This window comes from Cibotium barometz, chromosome 6, assembly GCF_041138505.1.
Source record: "Cibotium barometz isolate CiBa-2024 chromosome 6, ASM4113850v1, whole genome shotgun sequence".
NCBI lineage: Eukaryota > Viridiplantae > Streptophyta > Polypodiopsida > Cyatheales > Cibotiaceae > Cibotium > Cibotium barometz.
Window position 1 is genome coordinate 51,798,619 of NC_141051.1, and position 26,861 is coordinate 51,825,479.

Here is a 26,861-nt window from a genome sequence, read left to right on the forward strand (position 1 = left end):
TCTTTCCCGGCTCTCCATGCTTTGGTGAAGGGGAGAGGGTCCTCTTCCATGTAGCCGAGCTTCATGCATAGAAGCTGTCCATCTTTCTCGGGAGTGGAGTCGGGTGTCTCAGCTATACCTGTGACTCGAATGTTGAGGCGGCGGGCATGCCTCATCTTCTCCTCCTCAATGGTGGTGTGAAGAATTTGGTGTTCTTCTCTTTGAGTCTCTTCCCTCACTTCTTTACGGATGTTCTTCTTCACCACCTCCTCCTGACTGCTTGGCTTCGAGTTTTCCCTCCATGTCCTTTTTGATCTCGTTGGAGATCTCTTCTTTGATGGCCGTGAGAGTGTTGTCATTGATCTCCCGTTCTTGCTTCTCGGTGTTCTTGACAGCTACCAGTTCCACTTTCAATGCACTCACCTCCTCCTTGAGTGCCGTGTTCTCTTGTTCAAGGTCTGTGACCCGTGCTTCTTGGGCCATGATGTGCCGGTGTAGTTTGTTCTCCACCTCATTGTGGTTGGAATCGGATGTCTTCTTGTTCTCCTTGATTAGTGCCTTCATTGCCGTCTTGAGGGCCTCGAGCTTCTCTTGGAGACTGGGAGCCATTCCTCGAGATTACTCTGCAGTGCTTCCCACAGGCAGGGAGGAGAGAGAAATGAAATGATATATTAACGTCTTCAAAAGGCCAAAATGACCTATGAGACCAAAAAGGTTACAACAATTGGTGGATCTGATACAATGTCTGTGTAAGGAAAGCTAAAAACAATTAAACAACTAACTGAAACTGAAACAAGAGAGAGAGAGAGAGAGAGAGAGAGAGAGAGAGAGTTATGTTGCTGCCTTGGGGGCCTGAGGAAAGGTGGGTGTGTGGGTCGGTCGGTGGGTCGGTGGCTGGAGGGACTAGCGGGCGGACAGGGAGACGGGCCAGCATAGCGCGAGCAGGGCAATAGCATAGCAGGTCCAGATAGAACAGAGCCAGCCCAGGCGGGAGAGAGGGCGGCGAGTAGGGGCGAAGGCGGCGGCTACGCACAGAGGCGCGAACAGAGCGAACAGAAGCCGACGGCAAGCAGGGGCGCAAACAGCGGCAAACAGTAGCGAAGGCAAGGCGGCGGCGAACCGTGGCGCGAACGGAGAGAGAGAGTGAGTGAGGCTTGAGCCTTGAAAGTTGAGGGAGAACTGGAGTGTGAGGGGGTGTGTGTGTGTGTGTGTGTGTGTGTTTGTGAAGCTTGAGAGAGAGAGAGAGAGAGAGAGAGAGTCTAGACTCTAAACTCTAAAGACTAGAGTGAGTGAGTAGAGAGAGATTGCAAGATAGAAAAGGATGAGATTATGTAACTTCATACTCATAGCTATAGGAAGACAAAAAGGAGGCTTCAAAATCTAGAGTTGCCTTCTGCACTGCACAAGGCAAGGTTAAAGAGAGAGAAAGAAAGAAAGAAAGAAAGTTATATTAACGTCCACGGGAGGCCGAATCCGACCTATGGGACAGATCAGGTACATCCATTTACATTCCACTCTGGGTATCGATGCCAAAGAGGCATAAAACTGGAAAAAAAATAACTCAAAATGAACTCTTAAGACTCTTAAGAGAGAGAGAGAGAGAGAGAAGTCGTTATGCAAGGTGGCAAGACGCTTTATTTTTTTTTAAAAAATTAATAAAAATCCGAGGTGCAACCCTTCGCTTCTTTTTTCTATGGTGCATTTTGCTTCTTCTCCAGGTTGGCGATTTCCCTGTTGTGCGCCGTTTCGAATTTGGGTGGCTGCGTTTATTGTGTGCCGTTTCACTGGCCAACAACTTGCCCAGGCGCGTTTCGATTCGTTGGCTGGCCAACGACTAGCGTGTGGCTGGCGTTTAGGCACTCGTTAATGAGCGACGTGGCCAGCCAAAAGACATGGCCAGCCAAGCGCTTGGGAGTGCCCAAAAAACGGGAAGAAAAACTAATGTTCAACGAATGCTCAGCACCGCTCCGTTCACACCGACCCGGAACAGGAACGTTTGAGCCAGTTTCTGGAACGTGATCCAGGCATTCCCGGAAGGCCCGCTATTTGACAGGCCGATTGAGACGTTCCCAAACGTTCCCACGCTCCAAATGAAAGATGCATTGCGTTCCCATGTTCCCTTCATTCCGGAACGACGTTCCATGTTACTATGTAAGAGACACACTTTGCTTTCATGTTCTGCAACCACAAAGTCTAGAGGTTGTTGTACATACACACTTGTTCCATGAGATCCCCATTCAAAAATGCTGTTTTTATATCCAGTTGATGCATACTCCAACCATGATGAGCTGCTGATGCAGTGACTGCGCCAGTGGTTATCATTTTTTGAAGTAGGGGCAAAAGTTCCATCATAGTCTATCCCCTTGTCTTGGAAATAGCCTTTAGCAACCAGCCTTGCCTTGTATGTGTCAATGGATCCATCTTGTTTCCATTTCATTTTGTACACCCACTTCATACCAATCACATTCTTGCTTGGAGGCAAGTCAACTAGTTCCCAAGTATGGTTTCTGTATGGAACTACATGGCTGACTCCCAATATTCATTGCCATGAGCCTGCTCATAAGAGAATGGTTCCTCATAATCATACATACTATCCAACAAGCATAATCCACTTGATGCTTGCTAGATTCACTTGTTCTTGCTGTCCTTGTCCTGCTCTCAAAAGGAAGACCAAGCTTGCTTTCTACGAGGATACGAATCAGCCATCTAGGGGCTGTTCTAGTTTCTCGTACCTCTGTCTGTTCATCCCTTACAGCTTCATCAACATTTATATGACCATAGAGCTCATTAGCCGGCTGATTTCCGAGGTCATCCGGAGGTGTTTGCTGTCCCAAACCCTGCTGTTCAGAAATTTCAGAATGTAGGAGTGTGACTTTAGGACAAAACAAGTCATCTGGGTCACCAATAACTTGCTTATGTGTAGACAGGAGGATTTTACCTTTTTCCAAAGCCATAAGTGTGACGATGAGGATGACGACCTCAATGAGTTCTCACAAGGAACCTAGGGTGGGCACCAATCTTATGGAGAAGAAGCCCCGTATGACTATCAAGCCCCCTCGTCGGAGAATTTGGGAGACAAAGTAGATCACCGAGGGATCCAAACCCACCCACCTATCCAACTGACCCAACTCCAACTTCAACTCCCACCCATCACCCTTTTCTCAAGCTATCCACAACATCTTACCTCATATCCACTGCTCCACCTCTAAATCTTGACCTTCTCAACCGGCTGGGGGAAGTCCTCTTGCTCGGGGATTTCAACGCCAGGACGGGAAGTCAGCAGGTCCCACTACTCGATTTGGACGACCCTATCAGACTACAGGAGCTAGACATCATTGACACGGCTGCAGAGATCATCACAGCATCGTGAGGAGGTCACGGTGTATGGGAGATATTTCTTAGAGCTGGGAGTTGCACATGGTCTCGTTATCTATAACGGGATGTCTCGATAGCCCTCCTCGGACGCCCTCACCTCCTTCCCTCACTCAGGAGGAACTAGCACCGTGGACTACCTTATGGGATCTTTGGCTTTGGCACATCTTCTCCTTGACTTCTCCATCCCGCCACCACCCTCTGAAGCTGACCATACCTACCTCTCTTTCACTCTTACCTACACACCACCCGTTCCTCCGCCACCACACCCCATCTCACATTACACTCGGGTCCTTTTTGATCACGAGGTTGACCTTGTTTACTCCAACCACAGCTACTGCCAACTCCAGGATATGGAACCTACAGTCCCCCTATCCACCCTCACATCACAGCTCATCACCATACTCCACACATCTGCCACCACTTCTTTCATCTGGACGCAGCGGTCTACTGCCAAGTCACCTTGCGGTTCCATGCTCTTGAACTGTTGGTATGGTGACGAATGCTGGGCCACATGCTTCCATCTTAAGCATGAGGTACGGATTGGGCAAATCACGAAGCGCCAAGCGCAATGGATTTCTCAACGGCTCACCCAACGCAAGGAACGGGAGTTCTACGCTCGGAAAGAGGATGAGTTATACCGACTTTTCTTAGGGCCGAACTACAAAGAGGCATGGAGGAAACTCCGAGAACATCGCCCTCCCACACCTATCACCTGCCCGGACACATGGCACTCCTATGCACGCTCCCTCTATCATATCCCCCATCAGCCACCCGTACCCCTACCCCCACTACCAGATCCCCATCCTACCACCTCCACCTTCTTCACAAAGGGCATGGTCCTCAAGGCCATTGTAGACTACACAATGGCCGAGCCAAGGATCATGAGGGACTCATTGCCGAGTACATCTCACACGCTGATGATACCCTGACGTCCCTACTAGCCTACATGTTCAATACAGCCTTTTGTGAAGGATTTCCACCCTCTTGGTCCACCAACACCATCACCCCCATCCTCAAAGCCGGAGATCCACTTGATCCTAATAATTATAGGACGATCAGACTGGCCAAACTCTATGGATCAGTATACTATGAGATACACAGGTTGACATGGAGGAGCATTACATATGCGGCTACCCAGTATACTATGAAATCCGCGGGAGGTTTCATTGTCTATTTCGTGAGGGATTTGGTCCACTCTCGAGGATCATTGACTTCCAGGACTAGTGTTTCCTAGGCCTCTTCCTGCTTGAGCTCCGCAGACATATTCTTGAGAGAGCTTCGGCCCCAGCCACCCCGCCCCCTCCCTCGCCAGCCAACCAACACCACTTTCTTCTGGACCCAGGAGGTGGAGGACACGGATATAGTGGATCTTGTAGACCCTCCACGAGCTACTCCGGACCTACCTCGCCCGAAGAGTTACCTTGGACTAAGCCTCCGATCTCTAGCGTGCCCGGCCGCCCGGCCGTCGGCCATGATCACCCCATCAGCTCTAGATCCCTGATATGCTCCACCGCCATCGAGCTACCTTTCCATGTGACATAGTTGAGGGAGACCTCTTGACGATACTCATTAGCCCCATGCTTGATATTTTGCAGAGTGGTATACCATCTACTGGGAGTTTATGCTGGCCTCATGTTTCAATGTTCTTAGTATTCCATGATGAGTTTCCATGGACAGTTTTGTATCACCGCAGTGAGATAGCTATGTTTATGTTATCTTTCTGTTTTATTTTCCATTCCATGATGGGATATGCCATGGACATTATTGTATCACTTTGGTCTCATAGGCCCATTGGGTTTTTAGTAGACGCTTGAACCTATTCGCACCCTTGCTCGCGCCTCACGCCGCTGGCTTTCGCACCTCCCCGCTTTGCACCCACCTTGTCTGTCTCCCTGTACGCCCGCCCACCTTTGTGCTAGTCCCTTCGCCTCCCTTATCCCACCCACCCTTCCGGTCAGAGTACTCACCATGGAGGACATTGAGGATATCCACCATCGACCGATGAGAGACATCTTTGGATAGTCATGTGTATGATGCTTACCTTTGTTGCTGGAGTTTTCCTCCCAGATGTTATCCATTAGGAGCTCCTAGTACCGTACTTTTCCTCATAGTTGTTTCAGTAGTTAGTTGTTTAGTTGTTTTTAGCTTTTCTTACACAGACATTGTATCAGATCCACCAATTGTTGTAACCTTTTTGGTCTCATAGGTCATTTTGGCCTTCTGAAGACGTTAATATATCATTTCATTTCATTTCAATTCTCTCTCTCTCTCTCTCTCTCTCTCTCTCTCTCACGGCACTCAAGGAGGAGGTGAGTGCATTGAAAGTGGAAATGGTAGCCATCAAGAATGCTGAGAAGGAAGAAGGGGAGATCAATGACAACACTCTCACGGCCATCAAAGAAGAGATCTCCAAGGAGATCACAAAGGACATGGAGGGAAAGCTTGAAGCCAAGCAGTCAGGATGGGTCGAGGTGGTGAAGAAGAACATCCGTAAAGAAGTGAGGGAGGAGACTCAAAGGGAAGAACACCAAATCATTCACACCACCATTGAGGAGGAGAAGATGAGGCATGCCCGCCGTCTCAACATTCGAGTCATAGGTATAGCCGAGACACCCGACTCCACCCCCGAGAAAGATGGACAGCTTCTATGCATGAAGCTCGGCTACAAGGAAGAGCACCCTCTCCCCTTCACCAAAGCATGGAGAGCCGGGAAAGACTCTCATCCTACAGTTTGCAGGAGAGACGGAGAGGGTCACCTTCATGAGGAAGAGGGTCATACTACGGGGTTTAGAGGGAGCTCCTATTTTCTTGGATGATGATCTCACGAGGATGCAGCTTGAGCATAGGAGAACTTGCATGCCACGAGTCTTACACGCGAGGAGAGAAGGCAAGAAGGCCTTCTATCGAGATGGTCGGGTCTGGATTAGCGGTTTGGGGCCTATGGGACACAGACCAGGCCACTGACAGAGATACACATGGCAGTATGGAACTGTAATGGTTCACTATGGGTGCAGCCTGGACGACTGGAGCATGTTATGGTGGGGAGAGACATCATACTTTTGACAGAGACACATCAGAGCCCAGAGAGAGGGCTACCTCGAGTAGAGGGATTCCAGTGTGTGGGAGTCAGCATATAGGAGGACCACACGCCAGGGTACCTCGAGAGGGTCGGGGGGAGTAGCAGTCCTATTCAGACGGGAGCTACAGGGGAGACTGAGAGTGGTAGCACAGGATCCAAAGGCCAGATACATGTGGATCAGCTTACAGCTCTCACAGGACAGGGTTATATACATAGCTTTATGTTACTTTTCTCCATCAGGATCCTCCTATGTCATTATAGAGGACATACCACAGGAGGAGGAGACAGGAGCCTCGCCATACACTTGTCTGTGAGAGGAGATTATGCATTATTCTACACTAGGGGAAGTATTTCTTACGGGCGACTTCAATGCCCACACACAGAGCAGACAGTGTGAGGTGTATGACTATGATGACATGGAGATCCTCCACCCTGTGGATCCAGAGGAGATAGGGGCTAGTCGGGCATCAGAGGATACTGGACCAGACAGAGGACATTATGGGGACCACTTACTAGAGTTGGGAGCCAGGCATCGTCTCGTTATTTATAACGGGATGCTACAGTGGTCGGGATCAGGAGGGCTGACATGCTTCCCACATGGGGGTCATACACGGACCGGAGGCACGGTGGTAGACTACATTATGGGGTCTTTGGAGGCATCACAGCTTGTCACCTCGTTCTCCATTCCACCTCGTCCTATTGGGGCAGATCATACATACTTGGCATTTTCACTAGCCGGATCACCCGTATCACCAGCCCCCCACATACCGACGCCACACACTACCATCTACTTCACACATGACATGGCAGACATATACACTGGCAGAGTAGAGGATGGGCTCCTACTCATGGATCCCCTGGCACCTATGGATACCATTACAGCCCAGCTGGCATCACTCCTACACATGGCTGCATTTCTTCTTCATGAGATACAGGAGCTAGAGATCTTTCATTTCTTCATGAGTAGAGATAGCCCTGTCTCATGGCGGCACTTCAGAGAGCCCCGGACCCCAACACCTATTGCAGACCCACAGACATGGCACACATATGCAGAGGGCCTATACCATGCTTCACAGCAGCCACCTATACCTCAGCCACAGGAGCCTCGACCTACCACAACTAGCTTCTTTACCCACTCGATGGTACAGGAAGCTATCCGCCGCCTACAGCATGGACGGGCCGCCGACCATATGGGCCTGCAGGGTGAGCATCTCATATATGCAGTAGATTCTTTAGGTCCTTTTCTTGCACACCTGTTTAACAGGGTACTAGCAGAGGGTTTGCCTGCGGAGTGGACGATGCACACCATTGTGCCGATCCACAAAACAGGGGATATGCTCGATCCGAGCAACTACAAGACGGTTATGGTTGGCCACGTGCTGGCCAAACTCTATGGTGCAGTGCTGGAGCAAGAGCTTAGCTTATATGCTGAGCGAGCATATAAGCTAAGCTCTCCTGAAGCCTGCCTGCCCTGATGAGCGAGCAGGTTTACGCTCATCAGGGCAGGCAGGCTTCAGGAGAGCTTTCTGTACCACTGACCATGTATTCACTTTGAGATGTATGATTGATCAGGCTAGAGTGAGGAAGAGAAGGCTCTATTGCTGCTTTGTGGATTTCCGCAAGGCATTTGACACAGTACCACGAGAGAGGCTCTTTCAGCGTGCAGTCTCTTGGCATACCAGCAGATATGACATGGGGCATCTATGCATTATATGAGCAGGTTTCTGGGCGAGTCAGATGTCCAGGAGGTATGTGCGAGATTATTGCTAGCACCATTGGTGTGAAGCAAGGATGTCCACTTTCCCCCACGCTATTTGGGTTATACATTGATGAGGTGGCTCACTTCATTACACGGGGAGGCGGAGATGGAGTTGATTTAGCAGGTACCTCAGTACATATTATGCTCTATGCTGATGATATTGTATTAGTGTCTGAGTCTCCAGGTGGTCTACAGCAGCATCTACATGCACTTGATGATTTCTGCACACAGAGGGGTCTCACTGTGAACCTTGGGAAAACCAAGGTTATGGTCTTTCATACATCGAGACAGGGCAGGAGTCAGCTGACATTTACTCTCGCAGGATGCGAGGTGGAGGTGGTGACATCGTACGTGTACCTAGGGGTTACCTTCTCTACAGCAGCCACACGCTTCACCATGGGTTCAGCAGCCAGAGCTAGATTGACACGGGGATATGCAGCATTGGCTATGCTAGAGAGACAGTGCCACCAGGCGCATTTTCAGGAGCCCCGGACGAAGGGGTGGCTATTTGACACATTAGTCACACCGGCATTGATGTATGGAGCAGCGGTATGGGCGCCAGGCCTTGCTACCCATTGGTGGACACAGATAGAGAGACCACAGGCCCTCATGATGGCACGCATGATACGCGGCAAACCATCAGTGCCTCATGACATTATCCGAGCAGAGTTTGCTGCGCCTCCTATGATGGTAGAGGCCATATTTCAGACTATATGCCTGCTAGACAGATTCAGAGAGATGCCACAGGACAGATTGTCATACAGAGCTTTTGAGGCATCTAGACAGCTGGCTGAAGCAGGAGACAGAGGATCATGGTATGCACAGGTCACACATTGGTTCTCACAGCATGGCCTAGACATGGATCATCTACCACCATTCCAGTATGACAGGGATGCACCACATATCCGTCTCTCATAGTGAGAGGAACAGAGTATTGAGACAGGATCTATGGCAGCTCTATACACGAGAGACATGGATATCGCCTACACAGCCTCTTCCACCGAAGATGCTATACTACAGAGATCAGTTCATGAGTATCACTGATGATGGATTTATAGAGAGGCCTAGATACATGGAGGGCTTTTTACCACACGGCTCCTGAGTGGCTATTGGTCAGCTCAGAGTTTCATCACACCGATTGGAGATTGAGACTGGCGGAGCAGCACGGATCCCCCGAGAGGAGAGGGTATGCAGATTGTGCAGAGAGGAGGTGGAGAGTGAGGAGCATTATGTATGCAGATGCAGAGCATATACAACCATCAGAGAGAGATATCCCATTTTATTTAGAGAGCCACATTCCCTACGCCAGATCTTTGAGGCAGCAGACCAGCGCATACTGGGGAGATACATTCTAGACATACAGCGCCACAGAGAGACATTATTACAGGCTCAGACAGCTCCAGAGGGGGGGCGACAGACACAGATTACTACATTTTTTCAGAAATCCATCCCCCTTCTAGCCCCTACACGGCAGGGAATTACTCTCCAGAGAGCAGAGACACTTAGAGCCCGCAGGAGACAGAGGACACCTGGCTTTCGGACACCACGCGTATACCAGAGAGAGATGACAGAGATCAGAGCTCAGTTTCACAGAGAGGGTACGGAGCGACTGGCTTGCTTTAGAGCACACCCAGGCATGTTCTGCAGGGAGCTGTGGACACCCCCTTCACTGATGTATACCATTTTATACCCCCCAGTATGGTACAGGATGGAGCTAGCTAGGTTGCATATCATGATTGTATACTCCATGCATATAGCTTTGCATTCTTCTTGTAGTAGAGCTCCATCCCCTGCACACCCAGATTCAACTTTTTTTGTTCAGTACTTTTTCATTTTGTTGGGATGACAGAGGATACCCCATACAGGTACTCCGATTTGTCTCATAGGCCGAGTTCGGTCTTTTGGAAGACGTTAATAAAATCTTTCTGTCTTTCTTTCTTTCTCTCTCTCTCTCTCTCTCTCTCTCTCTCTCTCTCTCTCGCACAGATTTGGCCAGTTCTTGCTAGAGACACAGCGCCATAGAGAGACACTGCTACGGACGCATACCACAGGGAGAGGTGGGCGACAGCTCCAGCTCCAGCTCACTGATTGCTTCCAGAGATCTATCCCAGTGCCTATTCTGACACAGGAGGGGGTTACACTTCAGCGCACTACGGACCTCCGAGCCAGACGGAGACCGAGAGCACCAGGCTACCAGACTCCCAGACTACATCAGAGGGAGATCACAGAGATACGGGCTCGACATCAGCACCATTCCCAGGAGCGGCTAGCTCACTTACACTCACACCCGTAGATCATGCTCCGAGGTATTTTTGCCTCGCCATCGCCTATGTATCACATATTACACCCCCATTATGGTACTGGTTGGAGCTTGACAGATCTGCATTGCATTCTTGTATACCATGCGCATATAGGTTGCATACTGAGCCTCTAGCAGTAGTGCTCCATCCATCACACCCCCCCACTAGCTCAGTACTTTCATAGTTTACTTCATGTTCATAGTTTACCATAGTCCACACTATGCTATATGCAGATGATATTATTCTGGTCTCTGAGTCGCAGATGGGACTACAACACCATCTCCATGCACTTGACGACTTCTGCACATAGAGGGGGCTTACAGTGAACCTTGGGAAAACGAAGGCCATGATTTTCCACACCTCAGGGCCGATTCGACAACAGGCTATCTTCACACTAGCAGGAGGACAAGTAGAGGTGGTAGACTCATATGTGTACCTGGGGATTACATTTACGACTTGGCCAATAAGATTTACTATGGCACAGGCAGCTAGGGATAGACTCACACGAGGGTATGTAGCTCTGGCCATGCTAGAGAGACAGTGTCACTAGGTACACTTCCAGGAGCCCCACACAAAGGGGTGGTTGTTTGACACACTAGTCACCCCTACTTTGATGTATGCTGCAGTAGTATGGGCACCTGGGCTCGCCACCTCCACATGGTCTCAGTCAGAGGTGCCTCAGATTCTCATGCTCTCACGGATGATCCGCAGCAAACCCTCCGTCCCACATGACATTGCTCGGACGGAGTTTGCTGCGCCTCCTATGCTAGTAGAGGCCCTCTTCCAGACGATCTGCTTCATACAGGGGATCAGAGACATGCCATCTAATCGACTCTCACATAGAGCTTTTGAGGCGTCTAGGCAGCTTGCAGAGAGTGGTGATAGGAGATCATGGTATTGACAGATGATACACTGGCTCACCCAGCATGGTCTTGACATAGATCACCTGCCAGCTTTCCAGTATGATATACATGCACCACACATCCAGCTCTCTCACAGTGAGGGCAACAGAGTCCTTCGGGAGGATTTATGGCAGCGATACACTCAAGAGACTTGGATTTCACCCATTCAGCCTCTACCACCGAAGATGCTATACTACAGAGATCAATTTATGCATATCTCAGCGGATGGATTCATACAGAGACCTGGATACATGGATGTGTACATGCCTCACAGTGCCTGAGTGGTGATTGGCCAGCTTAGAGTGTCATCACACCAGCTTGAGATTGAGGCTGGTAGGGCAGCACGGATCCCTAGAGCAGAGAGGATATGCAGACTTTGTCAGGAGGAGGTTGAGAGTGAGGAACATTATGTATGCAGATGCAAAGCATATAGTGTCATTAGAGAGAGAGACACCACCATCTTTAGTGGACATCCCTCACTCTGCCAGATCATGGAGTCCGCAGACCAGCTCAGATTTGCCCAGTTCTTGGGGAGTTCTTGCTAGGTCGAGTTTGGCCCCTAGTAGACGTTAATACAGCTTTCTTTCTTTCTTTCTCTCTCTCCATTCCATGATGAGATATGCCATGGACATTATTGTATCATTTTTGTCTCATAGGCCCATTGGGTCTTTAGTAGACGCTTAATATATATTTCTTTCTTTCTTTCTCTTTCTCGTCTCGACAGCTGACACTCGAGGGAGATACAGAGTGTTGGTATGCAAAGGTAGGCACTTCGTTTGGCATGCATGGAATGCAGATGGAGGCACTCCCGCCATTCCAGTACAGCATGGAGGCCTCGTCATTTGCTCTCAGCTGCATAGAGCGCAACATGGTTATTAAGGACATGGGTACTTAGAGGACATGGAGTTCACCTAGTCGTTCATTGGGGACAAAGATGGCCTTCTATAGAGATCACCTCCTATGCCTGACAGAGAATGGTTTCGTCATGCGCCCACGCTACATGGACACACACCTATCTTTTGGAGAGAGATTTGCAATCGGCCCGATTCACACCTCGTCCCACCAGCTGAGAGTGGAGACTGCCAGATATGGGCCCAAGGCGGCCGTACTAGAGGATAGGATATGCCAGCTCTATCACACAAAGCCCGAGATAGAGGATCATTACAAATGCCGATGCCCTGTATACTATGAGATTCGGGGGAGGTTCCACTACCTCTTCCGAGCTGGGTTCGGAAGCGGACCACTTTCGAGGATCAAGGACTTCCCGGACCAGAGATGCCTTGGACTTTTTCTTCTAGAGCTCCGTAGACACATGGAGTCCTAAGTGAGATTCAGATCAGTTGTACTTGCTGGAGGACCAGCATAGAGAGCTCTAACCAACTTCTTCCATACTAGCACTCCGAGGGCCGATCCACCCACCATACCCGGATCACAAGCTAGTGTAGGAGCTCGGCCGTGAGGTGTGACACTCGACAGAGCCACTGAGTTATGCAGAGCTTGACGACCCAGACCCCATGGCCCTTGCCCACGGCCATGCCACCACAGGAGGATCCGCATCATCTTCCATCATCGTAGGACCCATAGTTGCAAACATACGACGCATACGGCCATTCGTCACTGAGTATGATACTTCGCAAAAAGTACGAATCAATCCTTGGTGAAGTTTCATACGCGACCCTATGTTTATGCATGAAAAGTCACATGAATATTAAAAGCGAGTCATGATACTAACAAATGTTAAAGACCCAATCTTTAAAAATTCAAATTGTGTACACTGTAGAGACCAAAGAGTCACATATCACAACTTGTAAAATTGAGACTTTGATAGATGATTAGAAACATTCATAATGCACATGATGATAGAAGTGCAAACGCAAAATTGGAAGTCTTAACGTTTGGAAGTTGGAACTTGGGATCAAATGCAACATGAGACAATCATAGAGAAGACAAATTATAAGAGATGCTAGAGAGTGGGCACTCCGAACTAGAGTTTAGAGGTTGAGATAAATCATAGGAGTAAGGATTCATTCGTCATTCGTCACCCTCATTTCCTGCCTCCACATCGGAGCCAAAGGACAATGAAGCATCCTCCTTATCGTCATTTGCCTCGCAATGATGTTCATTACCATCTTGACCTTCGTGAACAAAGCATCCTACACGGTTATTCTCTATGTCCGTACCTTCCACAATCTTTTGAAAGGCAATCAACCTCTCATCATCTTTCTGCTTGTTGACCATCTCTAAAGTTACCTCCATCTTGTTCAAGAAAAAACCCAAATTTTGTAATGAAAAAAAAGGCAAGTATGAAACGTGTATAACAAACGTGTTTGCTTCCAACTTTTGCAAACGTTTGCTTCAGCCTGCACACGCGTTTGTTTGCAACTAGGGTGGGACCTTCTCGCGCCGGCTCAGTTTTACCACCTTGAGCACCATGTCACAGTGGCCCATGAGGGATGTATTAGGGTGATACGAGAGCTTTTTGCTCATGTACCTAGACCAGATTTTATAGTTCTAGATTTTTGTTATCTTTCTTTATTACTATTTTGTACCCAGGATGATGTACCTCATGGATATGATGTAACCTTTTGGTCTTATAGGTCATTTTGGCCTTTTGAAGACGTTAATACAACTTTCTTGCTTTCTTTCTTTCTCTTTGCTTCTTCTAGGAGGGGTTTGTGCCATTGGCACAAGTGATGGAGTAGGAGGGCCATAGACTACTGGGGATGTACCTGAGAGAGCTAAGATGACATAGGGATGGAGTATTTACACGACATACTGAGAAACAAGGCTAGTCCATACAAGACGTTGCCCACAGATCCATCAGTGATTTCTTCATGGCATGAGCATCGACATCAGCCCCACTCGTGCTGACACCTCTGCATCCACGTCAGCTCATACCAGCCGTACACGGGCCATGTCCGCATCCAGAGGAGTCTTAAGTGGGAAGGTCTACACTATCCTAGTTGCCAGGCACCCCCGAACTAGAGCATTGAGGACTCCACGACACTAAGAGATAGATCCATGAGATTTTGATGACATGACATACCCTCACTATAGCCACATCTGCCATCAAGAGGCTTATAGAGTCATGTTCCGGTTTTCAGTTTTCATGTTGTTTTTTAAGTTTTTCCATCGCACAGTATGCCCATGGTATCATTGTACGATTCAGGGTCTCATAGGCCCTTCAGGTCTTTTGTAGATGTTAACATATCTATCTATTTATCTTTCTTTCTCTCTCTCTCTTGATTTGAGGTGTGATTCAATGATCTCTATTGAATGATTTTCTGCCTTATCAATGGCTTAGGTGGGGATGGATTACGGCAGTTGCACAGCCGAAGAAATGCAGGTGGCGCTCAAGAAGGCTATGGAACTGGTGCAGTACTTCCTGAAAGGGGAATCTACTTAATTGCAGCAGTTTACAGACCTATTCTTCAGGTTTATTCTCCTTGGTGTTAATAGTGTGTTCAAAATGATGGTTGTAAGCTAGCTTGACAGAGATTTGCATTGGCTTTATCTAAGTAACCGGGTAAAAATAGAATCATTTTTTTTGTTAGTTTATTTTGTTCTTTGCTGTAATGCACTATTTTATTTGGTTGTTTTCAAAAGATAAAATGTACACAGCATAGATTTCTAACACGTTTACTTAATTCAGCAATTGTTCTTTGATTTTTTTCATATGCTTAGTTTACAGATAAAGTATTGCAGCTTCTTCCTCCAAAGTACTTACAACTAGGGTAAGCATAGCTCTACACAAGTAAATGCAAGGTGTTCTTTAACCTGTTTTGGACTGTCTTTTTACAAGTTTACTGTGTGATTCAAACCTGTTTGCATCTCATGTATGTATGCAGTCTTGTATGTATGCCATAAAACAAGAAATGGCCATTCCCTAGCCAAAAATGTGGAAATGCCATTTCTCTCAAGTTGCCATTTTAGTTTCCGTTTCCCATTTCCTAATCTCCTCCTGATATTTTCTAAGTTTTGAATTTTTCCTAAATTTGCTCACTATTTTATCCAGATTATGATCTACGCCACGTTTCTCTTAATTTTAACTTTTTTTCCTCATTTTTATTCAAATTCACAAAGTTTAGCTTTCATGTATACTAAATAATGTTAAAGATGTGCACCAAATCTTGCCGAACCAGGCAGGATCATAAAGATTTAGTAATGCAGCGAAGTACTACATTTTTGAAACCAACTCTTATCAAACATACAAGATAAGGATTGAGAGAAATTGAACTGAGCTGTGAGACTCTGCTTGCGTTGCTGATTCCGCTGCCTTCTTCTCTGCCCCCTCCTCTGTCACTGCCCTGCCCCGCCTTCTTCAGCTGCCCCCACCTTCTGCTGCCTCCGCCCCCTCCTTTGTCACTGCCCTGCCCCGCCCTTGCTTCCCCCGCCTCTGCCCCCCACCATCTTTTCCCGCCTTTGCTTTCCGCATTTCCCTCTGCCGCTGCCCCCTGCCGTCTCCACTGCTATTCACCTCTGCTGCCCCTGCCTTGTCCCTTGCCACCGTGCCTGCCTCCTCACCTGCCTTGCTTCCGCCCCCCGCCGCTTCCTCTTCCTTGCCCTCACCCGCTTCTTCCTCCCCCCGCTGCCTTTTTCCTTCAGCAGCATTCTCTCATTTGGATTTGAGTTGGCTGCCCATCATCGATTGGCTTTATGGCTTCTGCCACAACCAATCTTTCGTCACCCCCACGGGCTGAGAGAATCATCAATTTTTCGGGAGACGAGCTCACCTCTCTTCAGCATGACATTGACATTGAGGTCCAGACCACGCTTATTGCGAGGGTTTATGGCTCCCACCCCTCTCGCTCGCAGGCCCGTGAATGGGTTCTAGCAGTTCTCCCTTCGGAGCTGATTGTGCACTTCCAGGATACTCGTTTGGTTGGTCGAGGCTTCTTCCAGGTGGGCTTTCATTCTCCGGAAGCTACTTCTTAGGTGTTGGCTGGCAGCCCCTTCCCTCTTGGCCCTAGGAAGATTTTATTCTTTTAGTACTAGGTGGGCTTTGATCCAATGGCAGAGGATCAACGCCTTACCCCGGTCTCATTGCAGTTTCGTGCTCTTCGTCGGTCTCATTGGACGCTCTTAGCTTCCATTGGGACATCCTTTGGCTAGGTTCTAGAGGTACCGGCCCTTCCGGGCTCTCCCACCACAGCTGTTACCACCACTTCTAATGGTGTACCCCGGGTCTTTGTGCTTGTTTTTGATCCCTCGATTACTGACAACCATATCGTGCTTTAGAGACATGATGGCTCTCATTTCCGCCAGAGGATATAGATTGCAGGCAGACTTGACCATTGTCAGATTTGTCGTCAACAAGGCCACATTGCTAGAGATTGTCCCAGATCGAGAGGCCATGCTAGGAGGTGGCCTGGTCTTGCCTATCAGATGCCTTCTGCAATTGCCCAGACTCCAATTGCCTCGATGCCCCAGTAGGCCACACAACGTTGGGTTGTGGTTAGAGATGGCAGGCGCCCTCGGACCCTCGTACCTGCCCCTTTAGTTGCACCTCTATTGGAGCACCCCAACCCTTATGCAGCTCTTGTCTCACAGGATGTTGATCCTTCTTTGGAGGATGAGGCTCTATAGGCACAGGATTTGGATCCCTCGCAGGAGAATGTTGCATTATAGTTACAGGATGATTGCACCCTCAAGGATGATGTTGTGCAATTGCATTGTCATGGCACCTCTCCAGTTTTGAGGACCGGCCTTGGCTTTTCCCTGGAGTGGGAACGAGAGGTAAGGTTTTCATCGTCATATTTTTCTCCCTTACCTATGCGCGACGTACCTCCGTCTGTAAAGGGGGTCCTTCGTCGACCACGAGATCCGGTCGTTCCTACTCTGAGTCCTTATGAGAATTGTCTCATGGAACATTCAAGGTCTTGGTTGTTTTTTTATGCGTAGGCGGAAACAAATTGTCAAAACTCAGCTTCATAGTGGAGTTATAGGTGGACCTATGGATGTATTGGTCTTGCAAGAGCATAAAGTGGACCTAGCCAGTGTGGGAGATCATGCAAGCTTCTCTCGGGACACACCTTTTGGTCACCAGCTATTGGTACCAAAGGTGGTGTTTGTATTTCTATTTCAGCTTTGGTCTTGCCTTGTATCATTGGACATTGTCATTTTGCCTGTGAGAGCACAATGGATCCTTCTTATGCAGGGTGTTACACGCATTGGTATTCTCAACCTCTACGCTCACCATAGAGATGAGAGGATTGTCTTTTGGAAATCTCTTACTACGTTGATTCCTCATGGTTGAGATGCCAATGGATAAAGAGGTGGGCATGAGGGCTTGGGGCATCCTCTTGAGAGCGTCTTGGGAGAGGTTTATACTCTCCATTCATGGTAGAGATAGGATGACATTCCAAGGAGACTATTCACTCTTCTTTATTCATGGTCTAACAGGAGAAGGGACGCAATATGTATTTATGCACGTTTAGACAGATTTTATCTGGATGATTGGGTGCTTGACAAAGGGGGCCATACTTTTATTGCTATAGGCACCTCTAAATCAGATATCTTCAGTAGGACCCGGGAGAGTGAGAGTGGATTGATGCCTTCGATCCATTGAAAAGCCTTCCCTTTTTCAGTTTCACAGTCCGGAATGCTAGGCTTCTCCTCACTCGACAAATGCATAGGATCCTTACTCTCAGGCCTCATTGGGAGAGTTATGATATCTCTCCAGCGATACAGTGCAGATATTGGCATAGGCTTTGGCATTCATACAGAAAGAGTCAGATCTCTTTTTTTTTTTTGGGGTTATTTTTACATGGTGGTCTTCCCACCAATCAGAGGAGATTGGTTTTCGGTGTAGCACCTACCTGCCCGAGATGTGTGACAGATTTTGAGACTGTCCAACAGTGTTTATGATGTGCTGAGAACCACTCATCTACTGCAACATACCATGATGGGTGATGGCTCTCTGTGGTGATACTCTGTGAGGACTTCGAGGCCAAGCGTAGTCGTCTCTCTGGACCCATGCCTTTGATGCGTCTGATCTAGGCTATGGTCTGAAATAGAGCCTCTACCATCATGGGGGGCACTGCAAGCTCTGCTTTGACGATCTCAAGTGGTATTGATGGTTCGCTGAAACCGGCCTCTGGTAGAAACCAAAGTGCGGTAGACTACCAGTCACCCAATCCAATTGTAGTCCAGACAATTAATCAAATAACAGGAGCTAGAGTGCTCCACAAAAAAAAAGAAAAGAAAAGAGAAAGACACCTGTTAGCCCCAAAGCTTGGTGCCCCTTTCGGTACTACTTTATTCAATTTCAATGGAAAGATTTAGATGATAACAACATGGCCATCCATGGCTTGTATGTCTGCAAGTCCAATCTGCCAATCCTGAGGACCTTCTTAGCATTGAGGTTACATAGCCTTGTGTCCCAAGAACAGCACACTGTTATCACCTCTAATCTGCTAAGCCTGTACAGCCATGAGGCTTTAAATAAGCATCTGATTGAACCATGCACACTGCCATAATCTCAGCCATGAAAACCAGTCCACAAACTCATCCAAAGCAGCCCACAAACTTGTCCTGTTTCCACCCTCTGAACTGCCAAACCCTTCCTCTCACAAAGGGCTAGAGAGAACCACTCTAGAGCAGTCTTGAGCTAGTGAAAAGAGAGACTTCAAAAGACATCACCTGCAGTCCCACTTGCTCACAAAGAAAGAGAAACTTACAGTCTTGATGTCGGTTTCCACAAGGAAGAAAAGACGCGAGGAAAAGCCCCGAATTGTCTTGTCCTCTTGTCTTGCAGCCGGAAGAGGGAGGAAACTTGTGAGAGAACCTGCTGTCCAGCATTGTGTTCCCATCTCACAACTCACACTTCCCAACTGACAACCATCTTCTTGCCAAAAGCAAAGGAGAGAGAGAGACATTAGTCGGCTGTCTTTGCTCTGCAACACTCCTCTTCTCTGTATCTCCTGCAAGCTGTCACCCTCACGAGAGAGAATAGAGAGAAGGAAAGTGCAGTCTGTCCTTGCACTTCTCTATACTTCAGTCCACGTGTAGTTCAGTCATGAGTTCCTCTGCAGTCAGACAGTCGCCAGGAGGGAGAAGAGAGAGAGTAAGGGCCTGCGTGTGTACCTGCAGCCAGCCAGTTGCAAAGAGGAGAGGGAATTGCTGTTCAGCCCCTGTGCATCACCTGCAACTTGCCCAACCAGCCTGCGTAACTCTGTCCAGTCCAGCCCGCCTACAGTCCCTTCCAATAAGCAAGCGTGAGAAAGGCACAGCCCTGCAGCCCTGTCAGTTGTACGCCCTGTTTTCCAAAAAGCTCTCCACGCCTGCAGCCTGTGTGCGCTTTCCTCTTTCAGAAACTCCCACGCCTGCCAATCCACGCTTCAGCCAGCCTCACTCTTTCCAAAAGCAAGAGAGAAAAAAGGGAGAGAGGCGTGTACTTCCAAAAATGGAGTAGCCCCTTCTCTCCATAAAAATCCTAAGGCCCTAAGGCCCTTCATAAGTTTATTAAAACTTATGCTTAGGGGCCACCCAAGGTTATAAACATTAAAATATTAAATCCCTTGGTCCCCCTTCACACTTGGGGATGTCCACACATGCTACCATTTGTCCGGGAACCCTAGTATGAACAGTTAAATTTTTATCTTGCTCACCAACCACCATGCTCACACTTATGCTGCACCCATTTTCACAGGGTCATGACATTTGCTCTGCGAATCATCCTGGAGATCATGAGGATCTGCAGTCTCTCCATCCAACGCCAATCATATGTGGAGAGGTTAGGGGCCCATATCGGTGCCACATACATCATAGTTGGGGTGACTAAGGTGTTAATTAGGCATCTTTTGGTGCGAGGACCTTGGAAGTGAGCCTGATAACACTGTCGCTCCATCAATGCAAGGGCAGCATAACCTTGGGTGAGCTTGTCCTGTGATGTAAGCTCCGAATATCCAACATGGCTCTTGATCAAAGAGGTATGTCTTCTGACTAAAAAGGTGCGTCTTTAAGGTGAAGGGTTATATCCTTTAGATAAGACATGCCTTCTCAGAATAACCGTTGCAGTGGGACACAACCTTTGAATAGTGTTCTTTACTACTATTCAGGATAAGGCTTTAATTAATAGAGGTTAAGAGAGATTAGTCACAAATCGTGACAATAGTTCACAAGGAATGTTTTGATTTTTTTCTTCCTTGGGTTGTCAAGTTTTGTTTGAAAACACTGCATCTCGCACAAAAAATCATGAATGGAGGTTTTTCCTTGGGTTGTTTCAAGTTTTGTTTCAAAACACTGCATCTCTTGCAAAAAAAAATCATGAACGGAAAAAATGGATATTTGAAGGATATCGCGTACAAATAAAGCTTTTAGAAAACAGATTTGATGATTAAAGTACGTGTAACCGACTAAAAACTTCGAACAATACATCAAGTCTTTAAATTAAAATGAAATTTCAATGCAATATAGTGAGTGTTCTAAGTAGTGATTTGAAAATTGTACGGAAGATGAGAGAATTTAGTAGAGAGCAGGAAAAAAAGAAAAGGAAGAATGAGGAGTAAAGGAAGAGAAGAAAAAAAGGAGAAGGAAGAAAGTTTAAGGAAAAAGGAGGAGACATTAGGGGAAAGAAAGTGGAAGTGGAGAAAGGAGATGTGTAGAAAGAGGAAGAATAAGGAGAAGGTGGGGAGAAAGAGGAAGGAGAAGAAGAGTACGAGATGATGTGGAGAAACTTACTAAGAAGAAAGAGATGTCAGCTGGCTACAGCAAGGTGGGATGAAGAGAACAAGTCTAATGGGAGGAGAGTCACCTTTAACAAAGTTTGGAGAGATTTGGGGGAATCAAGGCGGAAGAGAAATCTGAACCAAACTCACAAAAAATCAAAACAGTAATTGCCCATGCCTAAATTTTTTCGAATTGTTTTACCCTAGAAAAATTTTATCAGTGTTTTGCGTTTGTAATTTTTGGGCAAATGCAGGAATGATGGGCTCCAAAGCTTTGTTGAGAATTTTGTGAAGGACCAGTTTCTGCCTCCAGTCCGGGTGGACTATCGGAATCGCGTACAGGATGCTTTGGCAAGTGAGTGGATTCTTCTAGCAATCTGTTAGCAGCTTCACCTTAAAGCTGATATCTGTCTGTCTTTGTACACTTTTTTCGATGCCATGTGCGCATTCACACATATCCACTTTAATGCAAGCCAAATTTCTGAAGTTATGTTTATGTTTTCGAAGATTGCATACACTGGAACAGTGGACTTGATTACAGGTTTGTTTCTGCACAGGTCCTGCTGCATTTCGTCCAAAATCTTGTGCAGGTGCTCTATATGAATCATCAATAGAGAAAGGCAGGCCAGTATTACAGGGACCTTTGGCGGCAAGCCAACTTGCCAATGAGGTTAGTCTTTTCGCAGTTCTGAAATCACATTGTTTTTCCAAAGTCCCATCCATTTTGTTCAGAAGACCAACATGGTGCAAGGACTTCGTGTTTTGCTTCACTCTGTCATTTACAGGTTGTAAGCTGGGCGCAAGCAATGCCCAAGTATGCTGGTGATTTTGTCGAGGTTGCACAAGCGCTGTTGGAAAGGACGTTAGAGCGTTGCCGTGCCGCCTACACAGAGGTGCAAATAGGTTTCAGCCTTATTTATTATTTAATTTATTGCTGTTCGGTAAGGGTTGAAATAACTGGGATGGGATATCTTAGGTTTGTAAGTGAACTGTATTTGGAAGTATTTTGAAGGTTTATGCATCATTCGGAAGGTTTAATGCAACCTGAAGGACACCATTTTGGTCATCATTGTGGTCATGTGTTTGCTATATGTATGTATGTATATGTGTGTGTATATGTACATACATGAGTGTGTGTCTTATGTATGGTTAGTCCCCCGATTTCATGATCCGAGTAGTAGCTGTCCTGATTTGGGACAGCTATGAATGCATATTTCTTTTTTCTTAATGAGACAGTGGTTTCACAAAAAATAAATAAAAATTGTCTCATGTATGTATGTGCGTGCATGTCTGCATGTACTGTATGTATGAATATATGCATGCAATGTTTGTTATGTGTGCATGTATGTATGTATTGTATCTTATGCTATGTATGAATAGTTTATTCTTAAAATACAAATATTTCTTCCAAACATTATCTACTGTGGGATTTCAAGTGGTGCATATGTTGAAATACCAGGCAGTGCTGGGAAGTCTTAGCTCCAGTATTGTTGGAAGACCGGATTTTGAAAACTTGATGAGACAAGAATCTGCAAGTACACTTCTGGATGCTTTATACTTTAAGAAACTTGACAAGAAGGTATCTGAAGAGGAGATGGACCCTGAAGGAATGGAAGTGGAAATGGAGATAAACAATCTCTTACTCAGTTATCGACCTGTGAAGCAGGTAACACCTTTTTATTCCAACTCTTTATCGAACCCGTGCTTTGAACGATAGGCTCAAGTATTCTCACACTTAATAGGTAATTGGCATGTACAGGATCAATTGATTGGGGATGATCACAAGCTTACCTTGATGGCGGCATTAAGTGACTGTTTGGATTATGTCTCTGAGGCTATTGAGAAGTATATCGAATCCTTGCTTCTACTTAGAAATTTGAGTTCTTGTTTATGTCTCGTGTGCTATAATGGAATGGTAGTTTTCAAAGTACACAAATTAATGATACTGGAAAGATAATTTGACAAGAATTTGATTGTGTGCTTTCGTCTCTTGCCTGATAATGCTTTTAACAGTCATTGAAGGCATTTTTTGTTTATAACTGACTTACTAAATGATCTTTTTGCATGGACGTTTCAGGTTGGGTCAAAACACATCTGCATCCTATCCTGGCAAGAAAAAGAAGGATTCTCAACATGTCTATCACCACCGACGCACCAGTAGTGCCCTTACTTCCAGCCTTGGCATTCTTGTGGACAAATATCGAGCTTTGAGCGCTGAATGCTTGCGTACTCTCCGTGTTGAGATGCAGCTAACAGCTCTGTATCACACTCAGGTTTGGTCACTACACTATCTGGTTTAGCAGTAAAGGTAGGGTTGTTTCTCATAGTGCGTGTAATGCCACAGTGTATGAGTGAGCGGAGTTACGTGATTGATCAAGATGCTGAAGAACCAGAAGATTTTGTGATCTCTCTTACCATGCAGGTTGAGATTTATAAATTCTGTGGATTATTGTCAGATCCTTATTAGTTGGACAACTCTTAAGCATTATGAGCAGGTTGATTTACTTTGTTGTCATAGAATGTCTTCAGATCACAAGATTAGACGAAGAGATGATGCTATATATCCCACATCACAAGAGAAAGTACATTTTTGGAGGCATTTGTGGAGTCGTGGCCACTTACTTCATCAAAGTGAGCTTCGAAAACTCTAACCTACTAGTCTTTAAATCTTCTAATCTTCTTCCTAACCTTTGTGGATATGTATATCAGGCATTAAATGATATGGACACAATAAATGTATTTGGCATCCGACAGGTTTGCCAGAATTGTATTGGCGTGGAACAGGTATGTCATCCCTGAGATGGAGAGGAAAATAAATTTGATAACTCTTTGGTGCATGTCTCAAATGATGATGGTGGCTGCAAGAGTATGCTGATTTAGAAACATGTAAAAGCTAGGTTGGCTGTGGGTTGAAGATACGTTACGTGTGTGCTATTTTTGACCAAGTTATGCATGTGCTTTCTTCTTCATGTGCAAGAGTAGGTGATTACTTTTTTTTTTTTCAGAAAGGAGACTTCTAAGACTTCAATTAAGTATGAAAAAATTTTACAAAATGGAGATTTCACACCAAGTAAGGTGGAGATCTCAACCAATCAAGAGCCCTGTGCTGCCAATAGGGTCCGGAATGAGAGGACGTGAAAAAGATACCAATGTCCCACTCTCTCATAAACTGGCCGCGCTTCCTCTCCGCAGCCCTCGAAGATCCCTGGATTCTGGCCCAGGTAGCCATGAAGCTTTTCGGAGAGCTTCAAACTTGTCTCTTGGGAGAGAGCCCCAACAACTCCCCCCCCCCCCCCCCCCCACCCCCTCTTTCCCCACCCCTAAACTAGCCTTCCCCACCCCTAAACTAGCCTTAGGCCCAAGATCCTCCCGTAGTTACCATTTCTACTCGCCTATAGGCACTTTTTTATACGCCCTTAGGCGATTCCATTGAGGAAGCACCATGTGGGGTTTTGAACAAGTCCAAGACAATGGGTGCTTCCAGATTCACACAAGGCACCTAGCAAATTAACTCTACAAGTCAGCTTGGCGTACAACCTCTATCTCTAGAGTCTGGTTAAGACAGCCGGCCCGTGTGTGCAACGCTCCCTAGCCAAGCAAGGCAGTGGATAGGCCCAAGGGCCAAGCCCTAGGTCTTCAAACAACAACAAATTCCATTTAATTGATGTAATTTCGGCGACTGATTATATTACCAGGCACCTCCTCGGCAAGATTCTACGTAAGGAAACCACTAGGAACAACCTCCGAGGCAGTAGATATGGCTGAAAATCAGGTCGACGAACATATTTGAGCACTCCCAGATGTTTGGAGCAGCCGGCCAGCAGCACAACATCATGTGATGAGCACCAAGCACCTCTAGGGGCTGGTTGTACAACTGAAAACAGGTCGTACACATAGTAGTTAGGGGATTGTTTGAAACGGGTTTCCTAAAAGTTTCAAATGGGTTTCGTATAATCAGCTCAAAGTTTCTTACCTACAGGTTTTTGCATGTACAAAATTTCAAATATATATTGTATAAAATATATAAAAATAACACTGAATGCATATATTACATGGAAACATCAATTTGAAGCCTACATGTAAGTTGTAACAATTTACAAAGAGAGAAACGTCTTTATCAAAATAGTCACAATTTTCAGAAGTTGGATTTGGGGCAAAAAAACAAGTCAAGAAAAAATGCATGAAAGAAACGTGTTTTCTACAAGGAAACGTTTTGGAAACATTTCCACGTTTCCTACCTTGAAGGAAATGCGTTTCCTGGCAACTATGGTCGTATAGCATGTAGGGCTGGTCGTACAGCTCTGGGAGCTTGCAAAAGGGAATCAATCGAGAGAATCAATGAAGTTTTCAAGGTGGGAGAGAGAAAAACATGAGCCTCCATGCTGCCAACCACCTGCCAGGTGTCATGGGCTGCTTGCCATGTCACTGTGTGTGGGCAGCCCTCACATAATTCAAAGAAGAGGCTCTGAGGCTGGCATCCTTTTTGGTCCAAAAGGGAGCCCTGTGCCCAACTTAGTGTTCACACACATTTTTAAGTGTGTGAACACATATGTTTAATAAATTTTTCCAAGTCCCAAAACAAGACCTCAAGCTGAATTCCTACTTCGGAAACCTACAAAAGGATGACCACTTGTCCACAAAGTGGCACACACAGAGTCTTGTAGTGAGTAGTCATATTGGTGGCACATCACCGCCAGTCTCACTAGCCTCTCATCTAGTCACACCAGTAGAGAGAAAACGCAATTACTCACATTAGCTATCTCAAGTCACAGTGGAGATGTGGAATACCAGTCACACTAGCAGAGCCACCTGCCTCTAGTCACATAAGAGTAGTTCTAGTCATACTGGCTAAAAAAAAGATAGAATGGTTAGTCACACGAGTAATCATCATGTCCCAGAAAGAGCTTTTGGAATTAACGAATTATAGCTAATTATACTTAGAGAGCTAAATGGTGACATCTCACTCCATTCTACATAGTTGACCTCAATTGAACAACTTCAAAAGCTATGGATACTCTCTCAGAGTCTTCTCATCCAACCACTTTGCATCTATGGCTGGATAGTTGCGGGGCTTAAGTAAGAATCTCAGCTTGTTTTCCTTGCAAAAAACAACTTGTTCAGGCTGCAAAATCTCTTCCAACTCTTCCACTCCTAGTGGATCGTCCATCATTGGTTCCGTGGGCTCCGGTCCCACATATTTGTGAAGGAGTAGGCTAACATGAAAGGCATTGTGGATCTTCCAATGACCTGGCAATGCAAGCTTTTAGGCCACTTGTTTGATCTTCTTGATCACTTTGAATGGTCCACAAAACATGCTCGAAATCTAGGGAATGCTTTCCTCTTTACCATGCGTTTTCTTGAGCCTAGCTTTATAAAAATTTCAGCAAGACCTAATCACCAACTACTCTCTACGATGCTTGTCGACTGCCTTTTTATGCCTTTCTTGAGATTTCTCAATGGCTGTCCACACTTTGTCAAAGGCTTCTTGCAAATCTCTTACATACTCATCCGTTGCAAAGATCTCATATATGATGCAAAGAATTTGGTGTTAGCACCACCTTACCATAGATCACCTAAAAAGGTGCTTTACCTGTAGATGAATGCATTGTATTGTTGTATGCAAACTCTACTAGAGGCAATTACTTTTCCCACATGGTTTTCTGTTGAGCCACATAACACTTGAGCAAATTCAACATGGGTGAATTTGTAGCCTCACTTTGTCCATGTGTTTGTAGACGATATGTAGATGAAAAGCTAAGCTGTGTCCATATTGTCAAACAAGGCTCTCTAGAATAAACT

At 46.4% G+C, this 26,861-nt stretch overlaps 1 protein-coding gene across 4 annotated transcripts in view; it reads left to right on the top strand.

Moving 5' to 3' along the window:
- Positions 1-26,861, top strand: part of SEC8 (subunit of exocyst complex 8) — a 144,213-nt gene that overhangs the window by 103,652 nt on the left and 13,700 nt on the right. For all 4 annotated transcript variants that reach the window (XM_086799695.1, XM_086799696.1, XM_086799697.1 and 1 more), the window contains 11 exons: positions 14,699-14,829; positions 15,079-15,128; positions 21,317-21,417; positions 21,620-21,732; positions 21,848-21,955; positions 22,522-22,728; positions 22,822-22,907; positions 23,140-23,335; positions 23,407-23,484; positions 23,592-23,693; positions 23,772-23,846. In XM_086799695.1, coding sequence (XP_086655821.1) covers positions 14,699-14,829; positions 15,079-15,128; positions 21,317-21,417; positions 21,620-21,732; positions 21,848-21,955; positions 22,522-22,728; positions 22,822-22,907; positions 23,140-23,335; positions 23,407-23,484; positions 23,592-23,693; positions 23,772-23,846 — 1,247 coding nt within the window. The remainder of the gene's footprint in view (positions 1-14,698; positions 14,830-15,078; positions 15,129-21,316; positions 21,418-21,619; positions 21,733-21,847; positions 21,956-22,521; positions 22,729-22,821; positions 22,908-23,139; positions 23,336-23,406; positions 23,485-23,591; positions 23,694-23,771; positions 23,847-26,861) is intronic.